Source organism: Chionomys nivalis, chromosome 2, assembly GCF_950005125.1.
Source record: "Chionomys nivalis chromosome 2, mChiNiv1.1, whole genome shotgun sequence".
NCBI classification, from domain to species: Eukaryota; Metazoa; Chordata; class Mammalia; order Rodentia; family Cricetidae; genus Chionomys; species Chionomys nivalis.
This window is the reverse complement of record NC_080087.1, coordinates 84,995,753-85,023,196: the sequence shown is the minus strand read 5'-3', so window position 1 is coordinate 85,023,196 and position 27,444 is coordinate 84,995,753. Positions and strand designations below refer to the sequence as shown.

At 53.1% G+C, this 27,444-nt stretch overlaps 1 protein-coding gene across 2 annotated transcripts; it reads left to right on the top strand.

Moving 5' to 3' along the window:
- Window positions 1–436: 436 nt before the first annotated feature.
- On the top strand, window positions 437–27,132 carry Gramd1a (GRAM domain containing 1A). 2 transcript variants are annotated; one of them, XM_057756647.1, is made up of 20 exons: window positions 437–501; window positions 1,176–1,464; window positions 12,934–13,150; window positions 13,745–13,765; window positions 14,662–14,746; window positions 14,890–14,993; window positions 15,079–15,174; window positions 16,212–16,292; window positions 17,485–17,597; window positions 17,848–17,998; window positions 18,389–18,587; window positions 19,135–19,278; window positions 20,865–20,983; window positions 21,065–21,207; window positions 22,271–22,374; window positions 22,454–22,627; window positions 22,704–22,791; window positions 23,921–24,028; window positions 24,119–24,239; window positions 26,647–27,132. In XM_057756647.1, the coding sequence occupies exons 2-20, from the start codon at window positions 1,205–1,207 to the stop codon at window positions 26,737–26,739; spliced, it is 2,421 nt and encodes an 806-aa protein (XP_057612630.1). In that variant the 5' UTR covers window positions 437–501; window positions 1,176–1,204; the 3' UTR covers window positions 26,740–27,132. The 2 variants fall into 2 exon arrangements, with proteins under 2 accessions (XP_057612630.1, XP_057612623.1); XM_057756640.1 differs by lacking the exons at window positions 437–501; window positions 1,176–1,464 and adding an exon at window positions 5,800–5,967.
- Window positions 27,133–27,444: the final 312 nt, after the last annotated feature.

Here is a 27,444-nt window from a genome sequence, read left to right as displayed (position 1 = left end):
AGGGGGTTGGTTGGGGTCATGAGGGGCAAGGGAGACAAAAAAAAACCGCCTCACTTAAACTGTGAGGAATGCTGGTATAGGAGGGGGTGTGCACGACAGTCAGGTAGGGGCTGCCATCTGGCCATTAGGGTGGTCCCTGAGCTTGTAGGAGCAGCCCTGGGAAGCACAGAACGGAAGCTACACAACAGGCCAAAACAGGCCTGGTCAGTGCAGTGATTATTAGAGGACTGGACAGCACAGTGAAGGACAAAAGGGAGGGAGGCCTTCCTAGGTGCCCTCGGTAGTACGAGCACCCCCAGCCTCCCCTCCCCCGCTCTACACTTTTCTTCCAGGAACAGCTGGCCAGAGGGTAACAGGACTCCAGTCAGACGCCTGTTCCACTGTTCCGGCCTGAAGGTCAGGAGTCTCAGGCCCAGCCCACCTCAGGGAGAGAAGGAAGGGCCTGGTCTTGTCTTATTCTAGAAGTCTGAACCCTGTGAGACAGAAGGAAGAACTCACAAGGTAAGGTCTCAGGGTTCTAGCGTGCTAGCAAGGTTCAGGTGGGCCTGGGAGTCAGAGTCCTCCTCAAACTAAGAAAAAACATCTTTTGGGTTCCACCCTCCCCCTACCTCCCCAGTCACCCTTCCCTTGTCCCTGGTCAGCTGGATTGCAAGAAGCCTTTGCTGTGTTCTCTGGTGAGCAGACACAGGCCCTGCTTCCCTCAGGACTAAGCAAGCCTCAGGGCCACCTTCCCTTTGTTTGTCTTGGTTGGGACCTTGAGAAAACCAGGGAAGGAAAGTCCTAGAGTCTGCCTTTCTCTGTCCCAGCTTGGCTAGCCATGATGAAGCCCAGTGAGGCTTGGCTCTTTTCTGGCCTTGTGTGTGAAGGCAATATGGTATCTGGGCCTCAGAGTATAGCCTTGGTGAAGGGAAGACACCCAGCCTGTACACATGAATATCTCCTTGCCGAGCTCTCTGCGAGATCGGAGCTGGGCTCTGGGTGCCTGAGTCTCAGCACCGGATGTCCATTCTGGGATATTTTATCTCTAGAGGACTTTTAGAAAGCCGAGAAAGAAACGGGAGCTCGGAGTCCTGAGGCAGGATGTCAGCAGGGGTGGGGGTTTCACCAAGATCTCTGCCATAAGCCCCTCCTCAACTGTACTTGGACGAGAGCTCTGTGTTTCTCTTCTCCCCTAGGGACCACACTGCTGTCCACATTCCTCCTCATGGCTGAGCTCCTGCCCCTGCTGCCTTGGACTCCCCAGGGGACCCAGGGAGGTGACCAGGGCTCACCTGGTTCTCCGGCAGAGCAGCAAACACAGGCTGACAGTGTCCAGGACCTATCGCCTAAGTCCTGGAGGCTCTTGGGGGTGCCTGCTATTCACATAACCCCATCCAGTGATGTGGAGTCACCTCCAGGCTCCCCAAGTCCTCCACGCTTTCAGAGAATGAAGACCCCGGACCTGGAGTGCTCATCTCAGGACAGGTCAGACTCGGGAATGGGATGGAGGTGTCTTTGTTTTGTCTCTTCCTATGGCCTCAGCTCAAGTGTGGGCTCCTTTTGGTTGGTGTGCTGGAGAGTAATCAGGGTCTAGCTTGAGCCCACAGAGTCTCGATTTGAAGCTATGAAATAGACATATATATTCATTAGGTTTATTTTACATGTAACCAAATACCTTAGAAGAAGAAATTACAGAAGGATTTGTTTTGGGCTTGTTATTTGAGGGTACCATCCATCATGGCAAGGAAGGTACAGGGCTAGGAGGATCTGGAGGCTGTGGCGGCAGGAGTCTGTCTGCCTGTTCACATCTCTCAGGACCATGAAGCAGAGAGATGGGAATACCAGTCCTATGTTCTCTTTCTCTTTCCTCCCCCCCAGCCCAGGAGTAAGCTACACACATTCAAGGCTACTCCCCCCACCCCCTAGACACACTTGAAGTTATCCCTCATTTGTGCTCTAGAGATGCATCAATCCAGCAAAGTCAACAAAAGTAACCATCACAACCCACAAGGCTCAGGAACGTGCATCGGGACCAGTGACTGTGAGTTAGGACCCCGATTAGGGCTAGGAAGCGAAGGTAGCAAATTGCAAACAGAATTTTGTTTCCACAAGGAAATATGCTGACAATAAAAATGGGTGGTTCAGAGGTTAAGAGCGTGCACTGCTCCTGCAGAGGACCTGAGTTAGGTTTCCAGCAGCCACGTCAGGCAGCTTGCAGTCACCTGTAACTCCAGCACCAGGGCATGAGATGCCCTCTTCTGGACTCTAACACAGGCAAACTCTCTCTCTCTCTCTCTCTCTCTCTCTCTCTCTCTCTCTCTCTCTCTCTCTCCTCTCTCTCTATTAAAAAAAACAAAACATTTTTAAAATTACTTTTAAAAAATTGAAAATAACACCACATACAAGGGAAAGTGTGGGTGTGGTTTCTGCATCTCCAGGGGCAAGATATATTTCTAAATGGGCCACCAACCATCATAGGAGCTATTTCCTACTGTCGCTGACAGGTGGCAAAAATATTTAAACAGAACGTCTTAGTTAGGATTTCTATTGCTGCGACGAAACACCATGACCACAAGCAGGCTGGGGAGGAAAGGGTTCATTCAGCTCACACCTCAGCATTGCTGTTCATCACTGAAGGAAGTGAGGACAGGAACTCAAGCAGATCAGGATCCTGGAGGCAGAGCTGATGCAGAGGCCATGGAGGGGAGCTGTTTACAGGTGGCTTCCAATAGGTTGCTCAGCCTGTTTCCTTATAGAATCCAGGACCATCAGCCTAGGGGTAGCACCACCCACCATGGGCTGGGCCCTTCCTCGTGAATCCCTAAGTGAGAAAATGCCTTACAGCCACATCTCAAGGAGGCGTTTCCTCTGAGAGCTCTAGCTTGTGTCAGGTTGACCACAAAACCACCCGGGACACAAGACTTCTGCAAAGAAAAACTACCTCTAGCTCAAGGAGACTGAAACTAAGAAGTTCAAGGGCAGGGGGCAGAAAAGGAAAGAACCCGACTGACTGGCCTTGAAGAGAAGAGAGTATGTGCCAGGGTTTCTCCCTACCATGGACACTGGGTAAGAAGGCCAAATGTTCAGGGAGCAGAGCTCTGCCCTGCTCAGAAGTCTCAGAAACAAAAGTGACCAAGCCAGAGGGAAAAACAGGCTGAAAATGATACAACAGGGGTTGGCCGTGTATCTCTTCCAAAGATACAACCTAAGAGGCTGGATTGTTGATACTGATGTTGTAGCAAAATCGCACAGGATGGACCTAGGCTGACTTCAAGGCAGTATGTATCCAGCATGCCCAGGCAGAGAAAAGAGGCACTTGGGCCTTTGGTGGTAACCATTAAAGTTTATCTGTTTGTTTGTTTGTTTGTTTGTTTGTTTGTTTGTTTTTTAATCTCTGTAATAGCTCTGGCTGTCCCGGAACTCACTTTGTATACCAGACTGGCCTCGAACTCACAGAGATCCACCTGCCTCTGCCTCCTGAGTGCTGGGATTAAAGGCTTGCGCTACCTCGGGCACAGCTGTTTCTAAATATGTCTACATGTGTATCTGTGCATGTGCATGTGGGTGCCTATGGAGGCCAGAAGAGGGCGCTGGATCTCCTGGAGTTCCATGCATTTGTGTGAGTGCTCAGAACCTATCTCAGGTCCTCAGCAAAAACAGCTCATGCTCTTAAGCACCAAGCCAGCTCTTCAGACTTTGTTTTTGAGACAGGGTCTTGCATTACTGCCCTGACTAACCTCAAACTCATGGTCCTCCTGCTTCAGCCTCCAGAGTGCTGGGATGACGGGCGTGCAACATCGTATGAGACTTAACATCTAGTCAGTCCTTCCCTCCCTCCAATATTTTTTTTTGGACAGGGTTACTGCATAACCTTGGCAGGCCTGAGCACTACTAAAGCTCACAGCAATCCTCCTGCCTCTGCCTCCCAAGTGCCTCTGAGGCCTATTCTACCACAACAGCTTAACAATTTATTTATTTTTTTTTTTTAAAAAATCCAACTAAAATGGCCAACCACCAACCACCAAAACCAAAAGGAGAAGTCCGGAGTGATCTTTTTGATATGCAAAGCAGAACACAGTGGTCTCCCACTTAAACCCTTTATGACTTTCCATTCTCCTTTGATATAATTCCGAATCTTTAAACAAATTAATGGAACTTTTTATGCATACTTAATGCATACGGTAGTAGGGACACAGATGGCCATTAAACATTTTCTATTTGAAGTAATAAAATATTCTCTACTTAAAAATACAAAAATTTCTGGGTTTGGTGGCGTGTGCCTTTAATCCCAGCATGCGTGAGGGAGGCAGAGCCAGGCAGATCTCTGTGGGCTGAGGCCAGTCTGGTTTACAGAGTTCCAGGACAGCCAGGGCTACACAGAGAAACCTGGTCTCAAGAAAACAAACCAAGTTTGAGGTCAGCCTCAACTACATTAGTGAGTTTGAGGCCAGCCTGGGCTACGTAATGAAATCTTGACCCTCCCTCCAGCCTACCCCTACATTCTCACCACCAAAGTAAATGTCTGTAAAGAGGAAACAAGCGACAGAAGTATAAAAAGAGCAACAGTCACAGAAAGATGGAAGGCAGCCATGCAAGGAAGTAAGAGTGTCCAAGTGCAGAAGCGACAGCTGCGCAAAGGTCCTGCTGCCTAAGGCAAACGGGAGGAGCAGGAGGCAGGCGACTCCTGGAATGAGTACCGGGAGGCCAAAGAGTCAGACAGGTGAAATCAGGAGGGCTCCGGTCACCAAGGAGAGCACTTTTTCTTTACAAGGAACAAGGTGGACCCAGGGTAGGGCTTGGAGCCAAAAGACAGACTTGGCTGTTCACAGGCTCTTTGGCTGCTAGCGGCAACAGAGTGGGGCAGGAATGAAAGCAGACCAAGGCAGGCCCGGGTCTGCTGAAGCTGCACAAGTGGCTGGGGACGGATAGGGAGAAATCCCTGGGCTGGCCGTCTGGGTCCCCAAGCTAGCTAGGCTTCACACTGTGTTCTCCAGCAAGGACGACAACCACCCTTGGCTTGCAGAGTGGGTGCAGGGTTGGCTTGGCACCAGTACTCGTCCTACACTGCAATGTATGGTCATTTCCCGTCTTGAGGCTAGGCAGGCTTCCCAGTCTCAAAAGCGCTGATGAGCCCTGCCCCTGCACTGTTCTGGGGGAAACCCCTGGCTTCCGAGCTCTAGGCTCCCCAGGCCTTCTGGACTTGCACAGGCTCCCACAGCACTGCTGAGAGCCCGGTGGGCTGGAGTCTGACCTGGAGTGCAGGACTAGACTGGGGAAGTCCCCACAAACGTGGGAGCTTCTAAGGCAGGAACTGAGAGGCTCAGGGACTGGGTGGAGAGAGGAGGAAGAGGTTTTCTGCCCCCAGCTGCGGTCCCCCCCCCCCACAAACTTCCGCCCCAGACCTGTTCTTCCCGGCATCAACCTGACACTATCTCCACCCCACCTCTCCGGTTCCTCCCTGGTCCTCTTCTAAGTCTTAGGGAGAAGCCAGGGTGTTGATACTCGTTTTGTTCGTTTGCTTGTTTCGAAGACAAGTTCTCATTCTGTATTCCAGTCTGGCCTGCACTTCATTATGCGGCCCAAGCTGGCCTCGAACTCACGACAATCCTCCTGCCTCAGCCTCTCCGATGCTGGGATATCAGGAGTGCGCTCTCACGCCCCTTCCAGGCTGCTTAGTTTTAATAAAAATTTCTTCTGTCCATCGGTCGGTGCAAGTCTCCCAGCCGGACTCTTTCCCCAGCCATCTAGGCCGAGGCCCGCGCTCTGTGTCTCGGTCCCCTTCCCGGTGGGGGCGGCGCCGTGACGCGCGGGGCGGGAGCAGGAAGGGGGTGTTGCTGACGCCGCGGCGGCCTCCGGCGGCTCCGGCCTTTTGTGCGGACCTTGGGGTCCGTTGGGGGCGGCGGCCGAGGCTAGCGAGGCCCGGGAGGCCCAGCTCAGTGCAGCCGGCCGGGTCGTGCCCTGAAGCCGGGGCGCCGCATCCATGTTCGAGTAAGCGGCCGATCTCGGGGTGGGGAGCGGGCACGGCGGCGGGATCCGGCCGGAGCAGGGGGCCGGAGCGAGTTCCCAGAGCTCTTGCATGTTGGAGCGACCCCGATGGGGACCGGGAGCGGGGACACGTGTCTCGGGGTGCGTGGGGGCTTGCAACCCAGCGGCAAGGCCCGAGCTAGGGGCGTCACTGCCGGCCTGGGACGCGCACGGGCAGCGGGGCGCTCCCCCAGGCCTGGATCGTGCCTCTTGATGAGCCCTAACCCGGCTCCCAGATGAAGGGACCACTTCGAGCTGCCCCACGCCCTTCGATTCTAGGCAGGCCCCGCAGCCCCTCGGGTTGGTGGTCCTCGTTTGTCGTGGCGGCTGGGAGAAGGATCTTCTTTGAGACTGAGGTCTAGGCGGGGTGAGGGTCGTCTGTATTCCTACCTGAACCCCCATTCCTGTCTGGTTCCCTGTACCCGCGGGTTTCCGTTTGTGATTGTCTTGGAAATGCCTCAACTCTGAGTGGGGTGTGTGTGTGTGTGTGTGTGTGTGTGTGTGTGTGTGTGTAAAACAGCTGGGACAGCTGGGATCCTTTGGGGCAGTGTTTGTGTGGCTCTCTTCGTGTTATCTATCATCTTGTGTGTGATGTGGTGGCGACCCGGTTGAGTGCATCTGGGGCTCCTGGACCCACCGTGGTCGGACTCATTTTCTTTGTGGCGCCATGTGCAAATTAGACATTCGGAGCTTGTGCCTCATTGTGACTTTGGAGTGTCTTGAGGCGGTTTTGGGGTTCCAGATGTACAGCGGTCACAGAATTCCACGGCTGGCTGTGCCTGTAATTTACCGTGAATGACACCTGCGCTTCGAAGGGTCCCTGTGAGTTGCCACTGTGTGAGCCCCCATTGTGATTTTAGTATGTGTACATGGAAGGCTGGGGCTCTGCTGCTCTGTGTCTGTCATTCACCTTTGAAAGTCTTTTGACTCAGTGGACAAGAGGAGACTGTAAGGTCCACCTGTGACGTTGTTGTGTGTCTGTGGGTGGCTGTAACTTACCTCTGGTTCCATCCACAGGAAGGTTCCTGTGTATCTGTTAGTGACACTGTTGTTGCCTGCCCCTGGATGTGGGGGAGATTCTATGAGCCTCTCAGACGACCCTTTGTGGCTTTGTCTGTGAAGAGAGACAGACCCCTTGTGGCTTTCTTGGCTCAGGACCCTCCTCCTGGGACCTTGGGTGTAACCTTAACTGCTCTGTAAAGCCAGCCCCAGGCCTCACCTCACCGTGCGTGGCTGTGTTGTCCCTGAGTTGCCCGAGGCTATGGAATGTCAGGGTGCTGTCACTGTGACCACTGATAATTACATTCCTTGAGAACCGGCCTTTGCTTTGTTTTCTCTGCCTGAGGAACACCCTGAAGTCAGAGGGAGAGTCAGGGTGAGTAGGTTGACCTAATAACTTACCTTCGGGATGTGTGTCTGGGTCACTGGGTGCCATGACTAGGTGACCTGTGAGTAGGTTTGTGGCTTTTGCTGCTGTTCTTGTCTTCAGTGTTTCTCTAAAACTTTACTGTGGCTTTATATGTGAAGCTAATTTATCTTGAACTTATTGTGTTTCTCTGAATTTGGAACTAATTCCGGGGCTCTGTGTGACTATAGCATATTTGTGGTGTGTGGGTGTGTGTATGTGTGTGTAATGTATAAATTTCCTGGCACTTGTGCTGTGGTTGTTTATGTTTGTGACACTACTGTGCTTTGAAAGGCAGACAGACAGACAGGAGAGATTAGTTTATCATACCTGCAGGCAAGTTTGCCTATGACTCGGTTCTCCCTTTCCTGAGCACCTGCGTGTTCTTGCCCCCTCTGCCCAGAGGCAGTTTCTGAGGCCCAGGAAGCCTGAGCATCTTGCACAAGGGAAACCCATTCTCTTCCGAGTCCCGCCCCATAACAGTCCTCCTCTCGCCACTTCTGACCCCTCCCTTCACTCTGCCAGGACAGGCTGACTGGCGTGGGCCGCCCTAGGGCTCGTCTGCTGGCCCTTGAGAACTTCCTCTTGATCCCTTCCAGGAGCAGAAACTGGGGGATGAGCTTGACTTGTCTGTGCCTCCATCCTGCCCAGTATACCTGGGGCTTCAGAATAGGCCAGGCTTGGGTTAAAGGCCAGAGGTGAGAAGGGATCACAAGGAGTGATGGTCACTTTCTCCCTAGAATCAGAACGGTGGCCCAGGGTCTTCAGGCGTGTGTTGTGAGCCTGTGAGTCCTCCTCAGCTCTTCTGGTGGTCCGCTATCCTCAGACCTGCCGGCCTCAGTCCTGGCTCTGAACCTGTTGTCCCGAGTGAATCTAGCACTGTCTTCTCCCACCCTTTGCCAGCTCTGTTCTTTGTCCTCAGCCCTTGGCCTCAGGGAGCCTTGCCCAGCTAAGCCTTTGCAGTCTGGCTCACTTAAGTAACCCTGGCTGCTCCAAATGATTTGGTCAAAATTCAATGCGTTTCAAATTGTAAGTTGAGTTTCCGGTGGGGCAGGGCAGAAGAGAGACTTAGAAGTTTCTTTTTTGTTTTGTGGTAGTCCTGGTGATGGAGTTCAGGGCTTTGTACATGCTAGGCAAACACTCTTAACCCAGAACTGTACCCCGGAGCTCCTGCTGGGTAGACAGACTGACTCACACCCCCAGCCTCTCACTGCTGACTTCTAGACAGTCTACTGTTGAGCCATGCCCCCTGGTCCCTCACCAGTAGGTTCAAGGCCTTTGAGCTACACACCCCCAACTCTGGTGTTCTTAAAACTGAATCTTGGTATCACTCTAAGCTGGTCTCAAACATGTGATCCTCCTGCCTCAGCCCTGGAGTACTGCATTAACAGGAGTGCATTGCTACCACCTCTGGCTAGAATCTGTATTCCCTGGTACTGTTGGCGGTGGTGCCCTGTGGGCTTTGCTGAGCTTTATAGCAATGGCAGGTGATTGCCCTGATCTCTGTGGCCTTTTTTCCTGATGTTCTGGCCCCCTGGTTAGTTCAGCCAGTCCCAGCAGCAGAGAGTTCGAATCTGTGTCTCCCACAGCCAGCTTCAGGGTAAGCTGTATGTTTAGACCTATATGTTTAGACAGCAATAGGAAGGCCTATGAGACCAGCTGAGGTCCCTCCAGGGTCAGCATGGCTTCTTGGACAGTTCACTTCATTTCTGCAGCCATGCAAAGGGAAAGCTGTCGCACATGGCTTCTTTGTCCCCTTGTTTTACACGTCATATCGCCTCCAAGTAGCCCTAGGAGGTCAGGGGAAGGTGCAGATGCTGGCCCAAGGCCCCACACGGAGGCGCTGGCTGATGTTTCTGAGACTAGAAGGAAGCCTTTGAGTTCAAGTGTGGTGGGTCCCAACTCTGAAAGGGAACGTGATCGCTTCGCTCCGGTCATGGCGATGCCTACTCATGTGCACATGCTAGGCAATGTGGAGAAGGATGGGGATCCAGGGGGGCAGCATGTCGCTGGCAGATGCTCTGAGAACAGAGCAGCTGAGGGGGTCCGCATGAAGATATGTCTGTCGAACCTAGGGCTGCCTCACATCCAGTGGGGGAAGAGCAGAGGGAAGAACGGAGATGGGAGCCAGAGGAGCGGTAGTTCAGATGATGAGGGCCAAGGAAGAGCTGTGGGCTTTCCTGGGGTAAGCGGGGTGGGAGCACCCGATCTGGGTGGACATGAGCTTTCCTGACCTGTATGTTGGGGCAGACTGAGCTCAGACACCAGAGCACGGTGACCACAGGCACTGGGCTGGCCCAGGGGGACAGGTAATGGCCCAGGCCAATGTCCTTTTATTTAGTCACAGAATTTATTAAATGAATTTAGTTTATAAGAGTCCTGTGACTTCTTTTACAGCCCATCCGAGCAGGGCGAGGGCAGAATGGGAACTAAGACAGCTCCCAGGCTTGTCCCTGGAAGCCCATGGAACCTGTCATCACAGAAAAGTCACAGCTGGGTGACTGCTGCCCCAGCACTGTATGGGAACCTGTGGAAGGGAGAGGGCGCACCGAAGTCTCGAAATGTGCATAAGAATTTTCCAGGTCGCAGAATGGTCGTGTAGCCAGTAAGCCGATTGAGCACCAACTTTTCACTGTTTCTTGATATGACTACAAAAGCAACGCCAGCCAGACCTTAGCTTAAAAAAAAAAATCAGGAACACCAGCCAGGCGTGGTGGCACAGGCCTGTTTTTTCTGCTACTGTTCAGGAGGAGGACACAGGACAATCAAAAGTTCAATCCCAGCCTAGAGTACTAAGTGAGTTCAAAACCAACTAGTACAACTTAATGAGAGACATTGCCTCAAAATGAAAAGGAAAGGAGGTCTGAGAGTGTGGCTCAGTAGTAGAGCTCCTGCCTAGAATTCCCCAGTGAGGGGCTGGGGTGTGGCTCAGTGGTAGAGCCCCTTCCTAGAATCCCCCAGTGAGGGGCTGGGGTGTGACTCAGTAGTAGAGCCCCTACCTAGAATCCCCCAGTGACTGGTGTGTGACTCAGTGGTAGAGCCCCTACTTACAATCCTCCAGTGAGGGGCTGGGGGCAGGGGGCTTGACCTAGTGGTAAAATGTTCACTAAGCATACAAGGTTCTAGGTTCAAATCCCAACTCAGGAAAAAAAGAAACACACACACACAAACCCCAAACAATTACAGGGTGAAGAAGAACAAGGGCAGTGTGGACAGAGGAAGTGATATGTACTAAAGATTATAGACAGGAGAGACATTTGAAGAAACATCCTGGGAGGTGGCTAGATGGCTTAGTGGGCAAAGGTGCTTGCTTGCTACTAAACCCAACCAGCCAGGTTTGATTCCTGGGGTCCACATGGTAGAAGGGGAAACCCAAATTCTGAAAAACTTCTCTTATATCCCAAAATAGATCTGTGTCACCCGAGTTAGAATCCTTCCCAGAAGCCAGCCGTGCCTCCCTCTGCCGGCACCTTATGCTTGTAGCCTCCGTTTCCACTGGAAAGCTGGACGGTCATGGGGCCAAACACAGTGTTTTTGAGCAATGGTGGCAGCACACACTTTTAATCCCAGCATTCAGGAGGCTGAGACAGACGGATATCTGTGAGTTCGAGGCTAGCCTGGTCTACAGAGTGAGTTCCAGGACTAGCTCCAAAGCTACACAGAGAAACCCTGTCTCGGGGAGAAAAAAAAAAAAAAAAGTCAATCACTCACTTGACAATCCCGATAAGAAATCAACAATAGTGTCCTTTTAAAGTCCCTGCCACTCACCCCCACTGCCCGTATTGCAGTTAGTGTTTGCACAGTTACCAGAATGTTCTGTTTGCTTAACGTCCGCCTCTGGCAGGAGGTAAACTCACCAGAACCAAGCCATATTTCAGGTCCCTTGTCAGTGCTGGTTGCAGCCAGCTCAGGGCAGTTCATTCAGCCCCACAGTGTTTATTAAGCATTAATTATATTCCTTGTCTCCAGTTCAGGTGCCAGGGGTAGAGATAACAACCAAGACTTCCTCCAGTTCACAGTGTAGGGCAGGCAATAAACACACTGAATAAACAAATGAGCAGGGTGAGTGCAGATAGCGGGCGGGCGAAGAGGGAGAGCGGTGCCTCCTTGAAGCCGAGGGACCTCAGAAGAAGAGCGCTAAGAATGAATGAGATGGAGTCGGTTATACTGAAGCTGTGGGTGGGCTTTTCCAATGCAGGGAACCACAGATGTGGAATCCCTGATGCGGGAATGACCCTGGGAGCTTAAAGAACAAGAGGAATGACTGGGACAACCAGGGGGGACATGGGAAGTGACAGACTAGGTCACATCAAAGTCAGGGCTTAGAGAACCCTGAGATGACTCAGCTGGTCACCAGCTTCCCAGGCTGGGGGTGAGAAGAGACTGTGGGGCATGGACAGGAGCAGAAACGAAAAAGAAAACTTCTGTGGCAGATGTGTGTAAAGGAATGGAGGCTGGAATGAAGAGAAGTGGCCATGAAAGGAAAAAGGGAAGCAGGTGTTAGAGGTGGTGAGACTTGGAACAAATTAAAGATGAGGACAAGGCAAGGGAAGACATTAAGAGAGATGCTACCGGGGCTGGAGAGTGGCTAAGAGCCTGTGTCGCTCTATCGGAGAACCTGGGTTCAGGTCTCTGTACCTGTATGGTGACTCACCACTTCTGTAACTCCAGTTCCAGGAGATCTGACACCCTCTTCTGGTCTCCATGGGCACTGCACACCTGTGGTGCACATAAACACGCATACACACACTACATGCACAAGTACATAAAAATAAATGACACTTTTTAAAAAGAAAGGTGCTTAGGTTTGCATTTCGAGTGTCACTGTTTATAAAGGTTTGCTTTGTGAATAAATTAGTAAGATAATGTTCAAAAATTATCAGGTGTTGGGCCAGTGAAATGGCTTTTTCAGGTAAACACATTTGCCATGCAAGCCGGATGTCCTGGGTTCAACCCAGAAGCTGTCCTCTGACCTCCACTTGTGGTCACAAAATAGCAGGTGTCATTGGGAGCTCACTCTGCCTGGCTGCATTAAAGAGACTTCACAGTTTGATTCCTTTACACCCCAAAACAACTAGGTGTGACATCACCATTCCCTGGGTTACAATGAAGCAATAGAGACACAGGAATGTTCAGGAACAGGCTTTAGGGTCAGAGACAGGAAGCAGGTGAATGGGTGAGTGGAGAGGAGGGGAGAAGGATGGATGGATGGAGGATGGATAGGCTGGTAGATAAGTAAGAATAGGGGTGGTAGATGGATGAGTGGCTGCATGGGGGATTGCTGGGTAGAGGATGCATAAATTAGTGAATGGCTGGTTTGGCAAATGGATGAGTGGATGGAAAGACTGATAGGAAGATGGCTAGATTGGCGGATGAATGGATGGATAAATATAGTTGGATGGATGGATGGATGGACGGACGGATGGACGGACGGACGGGCAGGCAGAGCCACTAGATAATGGACATACTTTCAAAATGCCCTGGCCTGTTTTCACCCACCCACTCCTCTTCCTCTCTCTTCCTAGCACCACACCCCATTCTGGCCGGAGCTCACCAAGCAGCTCCCCGTCTCTTCGGAAACGGCTGCAGCTCTTGCCCCCAAGCCGACCTCCTCCTGCTCCTGAGCCAGAACCAGGCACCATGGTGGAGAAGGGGTCTGACAGCTCTTCAGAGAAGAGTGGTGTGCCTGGGACCCCCAGCACCCAGAGCCTGGGCAGCCGGAACTTCATCCGTAACAGTAAGGTGGGTGTGAGCTCAGGTGGGTTTGGTAGAGGGCAGCCAGGGCAGAGAACACAAGGGTTCTGTTGTGGAACGTTAGCTGAAGATGGGTTGTGTTCGTTGATCCTGTGGAATGGCTTTAATGATGCAAGGATGTGTTGCATTCTTTTGTGTTTATCTGTTTAACACTGTGAAGCTGTGTTACTTTGCCTGCCTAAAACTCTTGATTGGTCTAATAAAGAGCTGAATGGCCAATAGCAGGGCAGGAGAGGGGTAAGCGGGGCTGCCAGGCAGAGAGAATAAATAGGAGAAGGAAAAGAGAACAGGGAAAGAGTGAAAAAAGGAGGAGAGGAGGAAGCCAGGAGTCAGACAGACACTAAGTTAGAAGAAAAGAAAGACATATAGAATAGAAAAAGGTAAAGTCCAGAGGCTAAAGGTAGATGGGATATAATTTAAGAAAAGCTGGCTAGAAACAAGCCAAGCTAAGGCTGAGTATTCATAAGAAAGAATAAGACTCCATGTATTTATTTGGGAGCTGGGTGGCGTCCCCCCAAAGACTAAAAGATTTTTTAAAAACCCAACTCCAGGCTCCTCCTGACTCATCTCTTTCTCTTGCAGAAGATGCAGAGCTGGTACAGCGTGAGTATCTGCACATGGGGCTTGATAAAGATATGGGAGGGACGGTCTGCCTGCCGGGAGCCCCAGCCTGGAGCTGTCAGGGAGTGGGTGATACTTAGAGACCCACATGTGAGATGCTTCTGTTTAACACACTGGATCGCATGCTGCTATGATGCTCTCTAAGTGGCCTTGGGCGAGTCACTTAACCTCGCTGAGCCTTCCTTTCCCTTCCTTAAGAAATAGCAGCCCAGCCAGGCGGTGGTGGCGCACGCCTTTAATCCCAGCACTTGGGAGGCAGAGGCAGGTGGATCTCTGTGAGTTCGAGACCAGCCTGGTCTACAAGAGCTAGTTCCAGGACAGGCTCCAAAACCACAGAGAAACCCTGTCTCGAAAAACCAAAAAAAAAAAAAAAAAAGAAATAGCAGCCCAATCTTGCAAGGCCAGAGGGATTTGGGGAATTGAGTAGGATTCACTGATGCCGGTGGTGGTACCTTGCACAGAACCTGGCTCATATATGTCAGTAAGTAAGAGCTGGATAGATATATGTCAGTAAGTAAGAGCTGGATAGATGGTTCGGCGGTTTAGAGTACTGGCTGCTCTTGCAGAGGTCCCAGGTTTGATTCCCAGCACCCGTGTATGGCAGCTCACAACTGTCTGTAACTCCAGTTCGAGGGAAATCAGATGCCCTTATCTGACCCCCACCTGCACTGGGCACATATACATGTAGGAAAAACACTCACACACATAAATAAATAATTTTTAAGTCAGTAAATGGCAGGTGACCTTATGGTGACATGTGTATTAGGAACAAAGAGACCCCAAGGGCTGAGAAAATGGAGAGGGATTGAAATCTTTTGGGTCCCAAATAGGGCCTTGGAATCTGCACTCAGGTTCCCATGTCCCAAACCTCTCGGCAGATGCTGAGTCCGACATATAAACAACGCAATGAGGACTTCCGAAAACTGTTCAGCAAGCTCCCTGAGGCAGAGCGCCTCATCGTGGGTGAGTCTCCATGCCCCCAGCCCCCGTCTCTGACCTGGATCTCTGCCTCTGTCCTCCTTCGGGCCTCCCTGCAGGCCTGTGGGTTGCCAGCCACAGCATGTGTGACTCAGATGTCTGCCTGTCTCTCCCTTGGCTACTCTCAGATTACTCCTGCGCCCTGCAGCGGGAGATCCTCCTCCAGGGCCGCCTCTACCTCTCCGAGAACTGGATATGTTTCTACAGCAACATCTTCCGCTGGGAGACCACAGTGAGTTGAGCCGCAGGTGGATACAGAGGGGCGTCCAGATGGGCGGGGCTTCCGGCTCATTTTCACGCTCCCGTGCTGTTTTTAGATTTCCATCCAGTTGAAGGAAGTGACCTGTCTGAAGAAGGAAAAGACGGCTAAGCTCATCCCCAATGCCATTCAGATCTGTACGGAGAGTGAGAAGGTGAGTGGTGGACCTGATACGGGCAGCCGTGCACTAGGATCGCCGCAGGGATCCCCCATGCCTGTCAGAGCAGAGCTCCCTTCATGTTGCTCCTGGCCTGTTTATTCCCAGCACTTGCACCCCTGATTTTGACTGGGGTTTCTCCTTCCTATACGATGTCCCCTCACATAGATCCCCAGCAACACAGTGATCCTGCAATTTCTCAAGAATCCTGCAATTCAGATGCCCCCACCCAGCCAAAGCTGGGATTGGAACCCAGGCCTTTACGCCTGCCAGACCAACACTCCACCACTGAGCCATCTCTCTAGATCTTCTTTGTTGGCTTCTTTTGGGGAGCAGGGTCTCTCTACATAGCCCTGGCCGTCCTGGAACCTGCTCAGTAGTCAGGCTGGCCTTGAGCTCACAGAGATCCACCTGCCTCTGCCTCCCAAGTGCTGGGATTAAAGGCTTGTTTGTTTAAAAATATTTTTTTTTTATTTTGTGCGTATGGGTGTTTGTCATGCATATGTGTGTATCACATGCCTGCAGTGCCCATGGAAGCCAAAAGAGGGCATCAGATCTTCTGGGACTAGAGTCAGAGATGGTTGTGAGCTCCCCCAGGGCGTTGCAAGAACAGAGAGCACTCTTAACCACGGAGCCATCTCTTCACCCCCTAGACCTTGTTTATTTGCTTGCTTTTGAGATGGCATCTGGTTGTGTTGCTCAGGCTGACCTCAAATTCCAAATCTTGCCTCTGCCTCCCTCGTGCTGGGACAGCAGCACACCTGGCATTTGTCCATTTGGTGGAAAGGTAGCTATGTCATTCTGGGGTCCTAACGGAAACAGGAAGGACCAGGCAAAGACTCTGCAGCAGGCATTCCTCTGTGTTTTGTTGGCCCAAGACTGGGGAAGTTAGATATCCTTGACAGCCGAGAGGGCTAGGAGAGCACTGGACTTGGCTCTCTGGGCTCCAGGCATGGGGAAGGTGACTCAATGGGATGTCGGGAGAGACTGGTAACCGTGGGTGTCCCTGCTTCCTCTGGCCTCTCTCCTTGCAGCATTTCTTCACCTCCTTTGGGGCCCGTGATCGCTGCTTCCTCCTCATCTTCCGCCTCTGGCAGAACGCGCTGCTTGAAAAGGTGGGCATGGATGCTGCTCAGGGTGGAGGCTGGGGTTCACCAGAGAGGATCCCCAAAACCTTGGGAAACTCCCGGTTCTTTTATGGACACCAAGCCTTGTGCATCTGTGGCTTCTCCAAGGGTCTTGTCGGGAGTAGGCCAAGAGTTCCCACCTCTAGTGTTGAAACCAAGTCCCTGATGAAGGAGCAGGAATTGGTATGGACTGGTCTATACCAGTGCCCAGAGAACCCTCCGTGTGAGGTTCTGCTAGCAGAGAGGGAGGGTCATAGAAAGTGAGCAGCCATCACACCTGTCCACCAAAATTGCTGACACCCCTCAGTCTCCCATCCCTGCTTGGCTGTGTGCCTTGCTCTCTCCTGGATACTCACCCCCAGGGCAGTTCCAAACTGAACATCCTTATAAACAAGATTACCAGAAGTCTCCACTCAGGAGCCTGATGTGGGCAGTGCCCCCAAAAAGGAAAAGGGCAGGGGAAGCCTAAGATTCAGGTCCTGCAATTCTAGTCTCATCACGAAGCAGCTGTGTGTGGCCTGGGCTGCCAAGGAGGACCACGGGTGGGAGCTGGGCTCAGGCTGGATAGATTAGGCATTGTTGGGAACCTGATCTCTGTGCTATTGCATCTCAGCTGGGTGACCTTGAAGGGGCTACTGGGCACAACTCGTCCTGAAGTCCTGATAGTGTTGTACTAATATCTACATGAGCCTGTAAGAACGCCAGCAGCTGCCATGGCCCTGGCTGTTATCATTAGTCGCTATTATTTCATTGTCATTGTGGCCCAGCCGATCCCTGGGCAGTGGGAAGGCCGTGGCTGTCAAGGATGTTTAGAGGAGAATGGAGACAAGGCAGCATGGGGGCGAGAGCTTGGGCTCTTCTGGGATCTGGCTGCGTTTTAATCTTCGTGGGTCACTTGTGTGAACTTGAACATGTGACTTCCCCTTCCAGAGCCTCCAGATCCCTCTCAGTAAAAACTGGGGAGCTTCCCTGGCCAGTACATCATGGATTTAGGAGGTCTGAGGTGTGGCTTGTAGGCCAGTGCCCAGACTTTGCAAAAACAGGTTGACCAGTCAGTGATGGATGCAAGATGGAGTGGGCTCTGGGGTGGGTAGCCATGTTGCTCCCTTGTGGAAGCTAAGGGAACTCCTGGGACCCGGCCATGGGAGCAAGATGCCAACCCTGCATCCCTTGTGTCTAGACACTGAGTCCCCGCGAGCTTTGGCACCTGGTCCATCAGTGCTATGGCTCGGAACTGGGCCTTACCAGTGAAGATGAAGACTATGTCTGCCCCTTACAACTGAATGGTCTTGGGTGAGTTGGAGGTGGAAGGTGGAGCCAAGGGATGTTGGGCGTCTCTGAGGGACCTCCCTGGGTCCCTTGGATCTGCTGTCAGGTCTGCTCTTGACAGACATGAGTAACATACCTTTTCCTAGATCTCCTAAGTGCTAGGTGGCCAGAGGTTACTGTGCAAAACCAGGGATGGGGTGGGGGAGGAGAACTCTGTGAACATAGCATGTGGAGGCTTGAGGATCCAGCCGTCTCCCACTTCCTCCCCTTGCAGGAGTCCCAAAGAGGTAGGAGATGTGATTGCCCTCAGTGACATCGCCCCCGCAGGGGTGGCTGACCGCAGCCAGGAGCCAAGCCCTGTGGGCTCCAGGCGTGGCCGGGTTACCCCGAATCTCTCTCGAGCCAGCAGTGATGCAGACCACGGGGTGAGTAAGTGGGTGCTTATGGAGAGAGATGGAGAGGTTGAGAATGGAGGAGGGAGCATGGAAGATCAATAGAGGGACAGACATTCGGCAGAGGAATGGGGGATGGGTGGAAACAGACAATATAAGCAGGGGGAAATACAACAGAGTCGAAGGAAAGGGAGGACACGGGAGAGAGATGGATGGACAGCAGATGGGCAGGCGGTAAAGCTTGTAGGCCAAGCATCAACATAAGCCCTCATCACTGGATGGCCTGAGGCCTCTGTCAAACTAGCCAGGAGCCCCCAGGGTTGGTCACTACAACTCCAGCAGTGTATCAAGCTCACTGACCTGTGGGATTCCTTGGGTTGGAGTCGAGGTGTGAGTAGGCTGGATGGAGCCCTTTCTCTGCAGGCCGAGGAGGACAAGGAGGAGCCGACAGCCAGCCAGCTGGATGCCTCCTCCAGCCAGACAGCGACCCCAGTAACAGAACCTCCGAGTACTGAGCCAGCCCCACCAGATGGACCCACGTCCCTGGGCCCCTTGGATCTGCTGTCCAGAGAGGAACTATTGACAGACACGAGTAACTCATCTTCATCCACAGGGGAGGAAGGTGAGACCGATGGCCCCAGTTCATTCCCTTCGGTTATACCCAAGTGGGAGTCAGTGAGACGGGAGGCATTGGTACACAGGGTAAGCCGTGCATGTGGCCAGGGATTCCATTCAAACGGTGTGCCCTGAGCCCTGCATTAAAGGTCATGTGACCAGAAAACATAGGCTGTAAAGTTGGCCACATTCATTTTCTCTGTACTGAATCTCAGGTAGACTTTACTCTTGTGAGCACGGAGACAGAGCCCTAGACCTGGCTACACAACAATGTATGGCACAGTAACCATAGCAGAAATCCCAGGCTTGGCTTCAATTGGTTTGACATGACTAATGACCCCAGTTGACCGTAGGGATCTGTGTCCATGGGTGCCGTTGTGGTGACTTTTGTGGTGCCCACCTTGAGCCACTTGTATGAGGTTAGGAAGGGTTGAGTACTCTTCCGGGTTCTTGAAGTATCTCTTGTTCAGGAAGATGAGATGCTCTTCTACCCTGGAGGCCTGGGAGTGAAGGGGAGGGCGTATCCACGTGACGAGGCCCCTTTTGTCTCCCAGGTGACCTGGCCGCCCTGCTTCCTGACCTCTCTGGCCGCCTCCTCATCAACTCCGTCTTCCACATGGGTGCTGAGCGGCTGCAGCAGATGCTCTTCTCCGACTCGTCCTTCCTGCAGGGTTTCCTGCAGCAGTGCAAGTTCACAGGTCAGGGGTGAGGGAACAGAGGCTTCCTTGGGTAGCATCTGCAGGAGCAGACCGCGTGTGCCTCGTGTTGGTTGAGTGGCCTTCGAGAGGCTTTCCAGTCTCTCCATGCCTCAGTTTCTTCCGCACACTGGGTGTGCTTGTTGTACCTGAGCCACCGTGAGAAGTCAACAAGTTTGGCAAGGAAAGGCTCTTCAGCAGTAGCTGCACTAAGTCTAACCAGTGCAAGCTAGTGGTCGGGTGTGTGGTGTCCGCTCTCTCAGACTCCTAGAGGACTAGGGAGCTGTGGAACGTCTGAGGTGGATAGCATATGTTTAGGTTTGGTTTTAATCAGCTCTTATTCGTGGGTAGAACCCTGAGCAGGCAGAGGTAGGTACAACCAGACACAATCCTCAGGAGACTAGAAGACAGTAGAGCTGGGCTGGGGAGATGACTCAGTCCCTAACGTGCTTTCTGTACAAGCATGAGGACCCAAGTTTGATACCCAGAACCCACATAAAAAGCCAGGTATTGGGCCAGCAAGATGGCTCAGTGCTTGCCCAAAACTCTCACGGTGGAAGGAGAGAACCAACTGCTCAAGTTGTCCTCTGACACAGATGTGCCCTGGTACACATGCTCTCCCCATAAATAAAGAAGTGTAGTAAAAAATGTCTTAAAAGGGCTGGAGAGATGACTCAGAGGTCCACAGCGTGTACTACTTTACAGAGGACCCAAGTTCAGTTAGCAGCACCCCTGCCGGTCGGCTCCCAACGGCCTGTAACTCCAGCCCCAGTAGGACCCAATACCTAGGCACTGCACTCACATGGACACGGACGGACACACACACACAACAACAGCAGCAAACACACTAGCTCTAGAAGTCGGGCACTGTGGCACACGCTTCTGGCCCCGTCGCTAGTGGGCTTGATCCCTGGCTGACTAACCTATCGCAGTTGGTGAGCATCAGGCCATTGACAGACACCATCTCAGGAAAACAAGGTGGGTGTGCCCAGAGAGAAATGACACTCAAGGTTGTGCTCTGGCTCCCTTGTGCACTCACACACGTGTAGAGCTGCACTTATGCACACACACAGGCATGGACACACATGCAGATACGTGTCATGTCCTCCCCCTCCGCCCAGACAACAGAGGTAACATGCTAGGGAAACCAAGGCCTGGGGCTCCACTGGGAGCATGGGGGATGGTGGAACAGGGACCCAGTTGGAAGAATTTGGAGAGGAACTAAGTTCAGTGTAGGCCCTGGTAGGTGTGAGGGTTCAGGAGACCTCCAGAACGTGGTGTCCCTGAGGTTGAGGTTTTCTCATTTGGTGCTTTGGAGAAACCACACATGGCACAGAAAGGAACTGAGGGTCCAGCAGTGGATGAGGCGGTTCCAGAAGGGTCAGAACACTGGGCCTGAAGTGCCCCAGCTGTCACTATCACTGTAGTTTAAACTTCTCAGTTTCTAAACTCAAAAGTGACACGGCTCGGGTGATGCAGTTGGGGACAAACCCCCAGAGAATGTAAAACCTCTGGCAAGTCTGCATCTCCTATAGCCTGGTAGTCAAGAAAAGAAAACACCGTCCTTACTCTCCTCCTCCCTCCCCTAGATGTGACCTTGAGCCCCTGGAGCAGCGACAGCAAGTGCCACCAGCGTAGAGTCCTGACCTACACTATCCCCATCAGCAACCCGCTGGGCCCCAAGAGCGCCTCTGTGGTGGAGACGCAGGTGGGCCGGGTGAGGTGTCCGATGGGGTGGGGTGGATGTGGGAGATAGGCCTGACCTCCCTCCTGTCCCTGCTCCCCACAGACGCTGTTCCGGCGTGGCCCGCAGGCAGGTGGGTGCGTGGTGGACTCCGAGGTGCTCACCCAGGGCATCCCTTACCAGGACTACTTCTACACTGCCCACCGCTACTGCATCCTGGGTCTGGCCCGGAACAAGGCCCGGCTTCGGTGAGCCCGAGTGTGCCTTCTCCGTGCTCCATCTCAGGGCTGCCTCCCATCCTGGCGGAGGTCAGAGGGGAATCCCGGGGACCACAGAGGTCATTGGAGCACTGAGAAGTGTATATAAATAAAGGGAATAGTTGATGTGCTCAATTGCTTATTGAACATCTATTCTAGGCCTGAGGGACAAAAATCCTCCTTAGGGACCCCAGACTCTACGGGAGAAATTCCAGTGAATGAAGTATTGCAGAAAGATCTTCAGTTCACCTCCTCACGGGAGGCTGGAGTGAGGGCCAAGGGGGAGGCTGGAGTGAGGGCCAAGGGGTTGTTTCCTGACTCTGATGATCGGGGAGGGCCTTTGGGAAAGTAGCTCACAATAATGGGGTGGAGGCTTTCCATTTGGAATGACTGGTATGAAGGCCCTGAGGTAGAAGCTTGGGAGTAGCTGGAGTAGGGAAGTAGGAGGGGAGAGCCAAAGTTCATAATAGTTCATGAAGATTTGCAAGGTTTCATGGTGGGCTTGACCATCAGCTGATGCACCCAGGGCAGGGCCCCCAGAGGACCCTGAGTTGAGTCCACACACAGGCTCCTTCTGGCTCCAGATGGGAGCAGGGAGAGAGGGCTCCTACTCTGTTGTGTGTCTGTAGAGTAAGGGCCAGGGTTAGTTAGGAGCAGCATGAAGGACAGGGGAATTCTGAATAGGTTATGTAGGTGGACAGCAGGGCCTGTAATCTCAACACTGAGAAGGCTGGCACAGAAATTGCCAAGATCAAGGCAGCAAAGTAAGTTTGAGGCTGTCCTAGGCTGGGGGCGTGGCTCAGCCATTGAGCTCCTGCTTTGCAGGTAGGAGGCTCAGTCCCCAGAACACCCCAAAACTAAAGACTGTGATGTAGGTTTAAGTGTGGATGGAAAAGGCTGAAGAGGCTGAGGTCCAGGTCTTAGGTGTTTAGCCTGAGCCACGGGAGGGGCTGTTTGTCAGTGACAAAGCCCTTCCTCTGAATCAGAAGTTTGGGGGCGCACAGATTGCCCTCCCCAAGACCTAACCTAGGTTCTCCTCTTGTCCCTGCCCTAGTGTGTCCTCAGAGATCCGCTACCGAAAGCAGCCGTGGAGCCTTGTGAAGTCTCTCATTGAGAAGAACTCGTGGAGTGGCATTGAGGATTACTTCCACCATCTGGGTAGGGGACTGAAGGCTGGTGGGGCGTGGGCTGGGGCTCAGCCGGGTACAGACGTCCTGAGCCAGCTCTTGTCCCTCAGAGCGAGAACTTGCCAAGGCAGAGAAGCTGTCCCTGGAGGAAGGAGGGAAGGATGCTCGTGGACTGCTGTCAGGCCTGAGGAGGCGGAAGCGGCCCCTGAGCTGGAGGGGGCACGGAGATGGGCCTCAGCACCCGGACCCAGACCCCTGCACCCGGCCTAGCATGCACACCTCAGGTGCGTTGCCTTGAGGCGGGCAGCTGGAGGAGGCCCCTGGGGTGTGCCTGGCTCACCCCAAGCTGCTGTTTCACAGGTTCCCTCAGCTCTCGCTTCTCGGAACCACCCCTAGATCAGGGCCCCGGGGCAGGCATCCCCAGCGCCTTGGTTCTCATCAGCATCGTGTAAGTGAGGGGCGTGTGTGGGCCTGGCTGTATGATGGGGACCCAGTGCTTGGCCTCTCCGGGCCTCTGCTTTTGTTGGGGCGTGGACTCAACTCAGAAGAATTGCATGGGATGGTGTTTGGGATGTGGCCAGCAGGGTCCCCATGGGCTGCTTGGTTTATCTTAGAGAAGTCTTTCTTGTGGAACAACAGCCACCCTGGAGATCCTGGGAGATGAAAGGAGGGACAATTTTAGAAGAACAGACAGAATATGTGGAGTTAGCCACTCAAAAGAAGTCAGGTCATAAATATGCTGCCTGGTTTTCCTGTACCCAGTCCTGAGCTGGGTGAGGACCCAGAATCCCATGGCAGTGGTGGAGAAGTTGGAGAGCTGTCGTCAGAACAGAAGGAAGGAGTGGGCTGATATGGGAGGAAAAGATGCAGCAAAAGATGAGAAGACATCAGATTCAGGGTAGCTGAGGATGGCTGGGCTGAGACTCGGTGGGGCTTGGGCAGGGACACCAGGCGTTTGGAGGACAGCAGGTTTGGGGGGACAGGACACTGAGGAAAAGCAAGAAAGATTCCCCCCAGCTTCAAGATGACCCAGGTCGCACGCTCAGCCTCTGGAGGCCCCAGTTTCCTCAGGTCACCCAGGAGAAGCCCTGTGGGCTGCCGGGCTCAGAGCTAGCTAGCTACCCTGGGTGGAGGAGGGCTAGGTACCAATACTGCCCTGGTCAGTTCTCACATCTCTGTCTTCCCCTCGCTGCCTCTGCAGGATCTGTGTGAGGTAGGGCCCTGAATTCTCCCCCTGCTACCCACCCCAACCCCCTATCGCAGTTCATTCCCCTGTAGCATTCTCTTCCTGTTCAATGTCCCTGGCTCTTCCAGGGCAGATGGCTTAGTGTGGCCGGCAAGCATGTAGGCATGACATAGGTCAGGGTGTGAACCCTGTGTTTTCTGCTTATGGCTTGTGTGACCCTAGGCGTATTGGTCGCCCCTCTGAGCCTCATTCCTCCTCTGAAAAGGGTGGGTAATCATGGTACCCTTTAAGGTATGGCTACGCTGGTGTGTTGGGTGCAGGGCAGAGCTCCAAGCCAGACTAGAGGGAGCCTCCCAATCCCAGGATCCCTGATCTCTGGCTCTGTCTGCAGCCTCATCATCCTCATCGCCCTCAATGCCCTCCTCTTTTACCGTCTCTGGGCTCTGGAGAGAACGGCCCACACCTTTGAGTCCTGGCACAGCCTGGCACTGGCCAAGGGGTAGGTGGAGAGCCTGAGGGTAAGGTGGGGGCGGAGCTCACGCCGACGGGAGCATCCAGGACCATTCATTCGGATTCTGCATCTCCGCAGCAAATTCCCCCAGACTGCCACGGAGTGGGCCGAGATCTTGGCTCTGCAGAAGCACTTCCACAGTGTTGAGGTGCACAAGTGGAGGCAGATCCTCAGAGCATCCGTGGAGCTCCTGGATGAGGTGCGAGGCAGTCACGTGGGGAGGCAGTCATGTGGGCGGTGGGGCCTTGGGTCAAGATGGTGCCCCTCTGGGGCCTTTGTTTCTCTTCTCATAAAACAAGGAAGGAAAACCAGTCCTGGTACGGACCTCTTAGCTTGCTAGGGAGGTCCATGGAGCAGAAGAAAAAAAAACTATCATGTCTTAAAAAGATGTCCTTCAGGCTTGGCTGGGTCCAGCCGCGTGGCCGTAGTAGGGATCCCATCTTTCTGTTCTGCTGGTGGTGGGCTGGGTGTGGGGGACATGCAGAGGACAGCACTCTGTCATTATCTGCTGGGGACACACGTGCATCCTTCCCTAAGCCAGGGAGGACTGGGCTGGGTCCTCTGCCTGCCTTGGGCTTAGTCTACTTATAGGGGAGTGACTCTCCCAAGGGCATTTGGGTCCCGTCTCCAAAATGGGGTTGACGAAGCCACCCTGTGTAGTTCAGGGGACAGCCAAGGTCAGACTCTGTTGTGTGACTTTATGTAAGTGACTGTCATTTGAGCCTTGTCTGCGTCTTCTGAACGTCAGAGAGTAAGGCCATCCTTGATGAGCTGGGAATGCACAGGCGTTTGGAGTAGTGCCAAGCACACTATAAATGCTGCATGGACCTGCTATTGGTGAGCCTCGCCCAGGCATACAGCAAGTGCTCAGCTAATATACTGTCACCATATAGTGATGCCTTTAGGCTCAAGAAAACTGCAGCCAGAAGCTGCGGAAGACTAAGGAAAATGTGAGGTACTAAGGTGGTACCTATGATAGGGGAAGATGAAAAAATCAGAAGACTGGCTTTGGTCACTGAGGGCTTCAGGGCTGAACTGAAGGGATTGCTAGAAATATTATTTAGTGGGACTGGAGGCATAACTGCTCGGTGGTAGAGCCCCTGCCTAGAATCCCCCAGTGAGGGGATGGGAGTGTGGCTCAGTGGTAGAGCCCCTGCCTAGAATCCCCCAGTGAGGGGCTGGGGTGTGGTTCAGTGGTAGAGCCCCTGCCTAGAATCCCCCAGTGAGGGGCTGGGGTGTGGTTCAGTGGCAGGGCACTTGGCTAGCATGCATAGCACATGGGTTATATCCTTAGTATGGGGTGGGGTAGAGCAGAAACCCAAAATAAAACTAAAAACATTCTATCCCCAGCACACGTTAAAAGCAAAACTCGCAATTTTTAGGGACACTGTTGCACCCCAAAACCAAGCTCCCAGAGAGATGCTTTAGTGGAAAGGGCATGCAGGACAGGCTAGGGAGGTAACAGAGTGGGCGCCTCACTCACGGAAAGCCAGCAGGACTCCCCAATCCTGAGTTTAAGCTTGATTACTTTCCCTAAATTCCCAAGGGTACCGAGACCAAGTCCCTGTCACACCTTAATGAGATTAAGAGCCCATAGCATAGCTGGGCTGTCCTGCCACTAACCTAAAGTGACCTGTCCTCTAGCAAGCCTTGCAGCAGGAAGTTACTCTCTGTGACCAATGTATGTGGCAGATACAAGATGAACTGGTTGATTTTTCTCCCCCCACTGTGGCAACACTTAGCAACTGAGGGAAGGCTTATTTTGTCCATGGCTTATAGATGTGGACTGTCGCAGTGTCTGGGGAGGCTCCGGCCATGTGGCTTGGTTCTTGCTCAGGTTATATTGGGATTAGGAAGTACAGGTAGAGACCGGAAGAAAGGCCAAGCTGTAATCCTCAAGGCCTCTCCCTAGTGGCCTAGGTCCACCAGCTAGCCTCCAGACTGCTGAGGATTAAGTGTTCAGGGACTTGAGCCCAGGGCCGGGGACATTTCACAGTCAAACCATAAGAGGAGGAAATGTTTATTAGGCTCAGTTTGTGCTGTCAATCATAGTGGGTGCCCTGGGAGCATGAGAAGCACAGACCAGGAAGTGGAATTAGGGGTCGGGTTTGCCTGTCCAAGACCTCCCCTAAGTAACCAGTTAGGCCCTACTGCTGAAGGCTCCACAGCCTTCTGCAACAGCGCCATCTGGTGGAGACCCTTCAGCACACCAGCCTGTGGGAGCCGGTTCAGACTAGTAAAATCTTGTCCCCCTTTTGTAAGCTGACAAGATGTAGGGGTGTGGCATCCTTTGGTTCAAGATTAGGACTTGGTCAAAATCACCTGGAGGACTTACTGTGGGTCAGACTCTAGCACCCTCAAATCTCTGATAGGATCCTATAAAGCTGGGACGTTAATCACTCATTCCTCAGGCAAGAAAGCAGTCCTACAGCAGTGAAGAGATTCACCCACTGTTAGGAATAGCAGAGTCAGGATTTGAACCCAGGCCACCTGGGTCCCAGGATTTCACTTTGAGGAGTTATCGGGCGGAGGGGCGGTGGGGCGGCAGGACTGTGCAAGACAGCATAGATCGTGCGCTCATCCCACCTCCTCCACCTCTTCGGCAGATGAAGTTCTCCTTGGAGAAGTTACATCAAGGCATCACCCTCCCGGATCCTCCACTGGACACTCAGCCACAGCCTGATGACAACTTCCCCTGACGACTCCTGATCGAAAAGCAGTCCCCCCCTCCCCCCAAGTGGACAGAAGGACGTACGGAACCCTGGCAGCCACTGCTGGCACGGTGCGAACACCGCCGGGAGGTTCCCGCCTGCCCCTCCCAGTGGCCCCGCCAAGAGTCACACAGACCTGGGGACCATAGATGCACTTTAGATCTGTGTGTGCGCGCGCGCGCATGCGCGAAGTCCAGCTGCCACTGCCTGCTCAGCCAGGGAGCTGGCCCGGCCTTTGGCAGGCTCTTCCCCCCAACTAACTTATTTTGCCCAGCTGGGGTTGTGGGGGGCACCTTTTGGGGTGCACGAGGCCCTCATCTCTGGGTTTAATGTATTATATTTATTTGGGGATGGCAACCTCAATAAAGGGTTGGAAACGGCCGTGGCTGTCTGTGCCGGTGAAGCAGACTTCCCATTCGCTATCCCTGGTACAGGTCCTGGAGTCCTGGCCTTGTCATCCGATGCCAGGTCTGCCTTACTCAAGAGCAAAGCAGCTGCCCCAGGTGGCCTACATATTAGCAGCCACTTGGTGGGGGTGGGAGGGCACATCAACATGGAGGACTAAAATTAAGATCTGCCATCAAGGAGATTCGAAGTCAATACGTGTGGCCTTTTGGGGACTGGGGATTAAACCTACGGCCCCTGCATTTGCTAGGCAAGCACTCTACCACAGAACTCTGTCCTCAGCCTTTT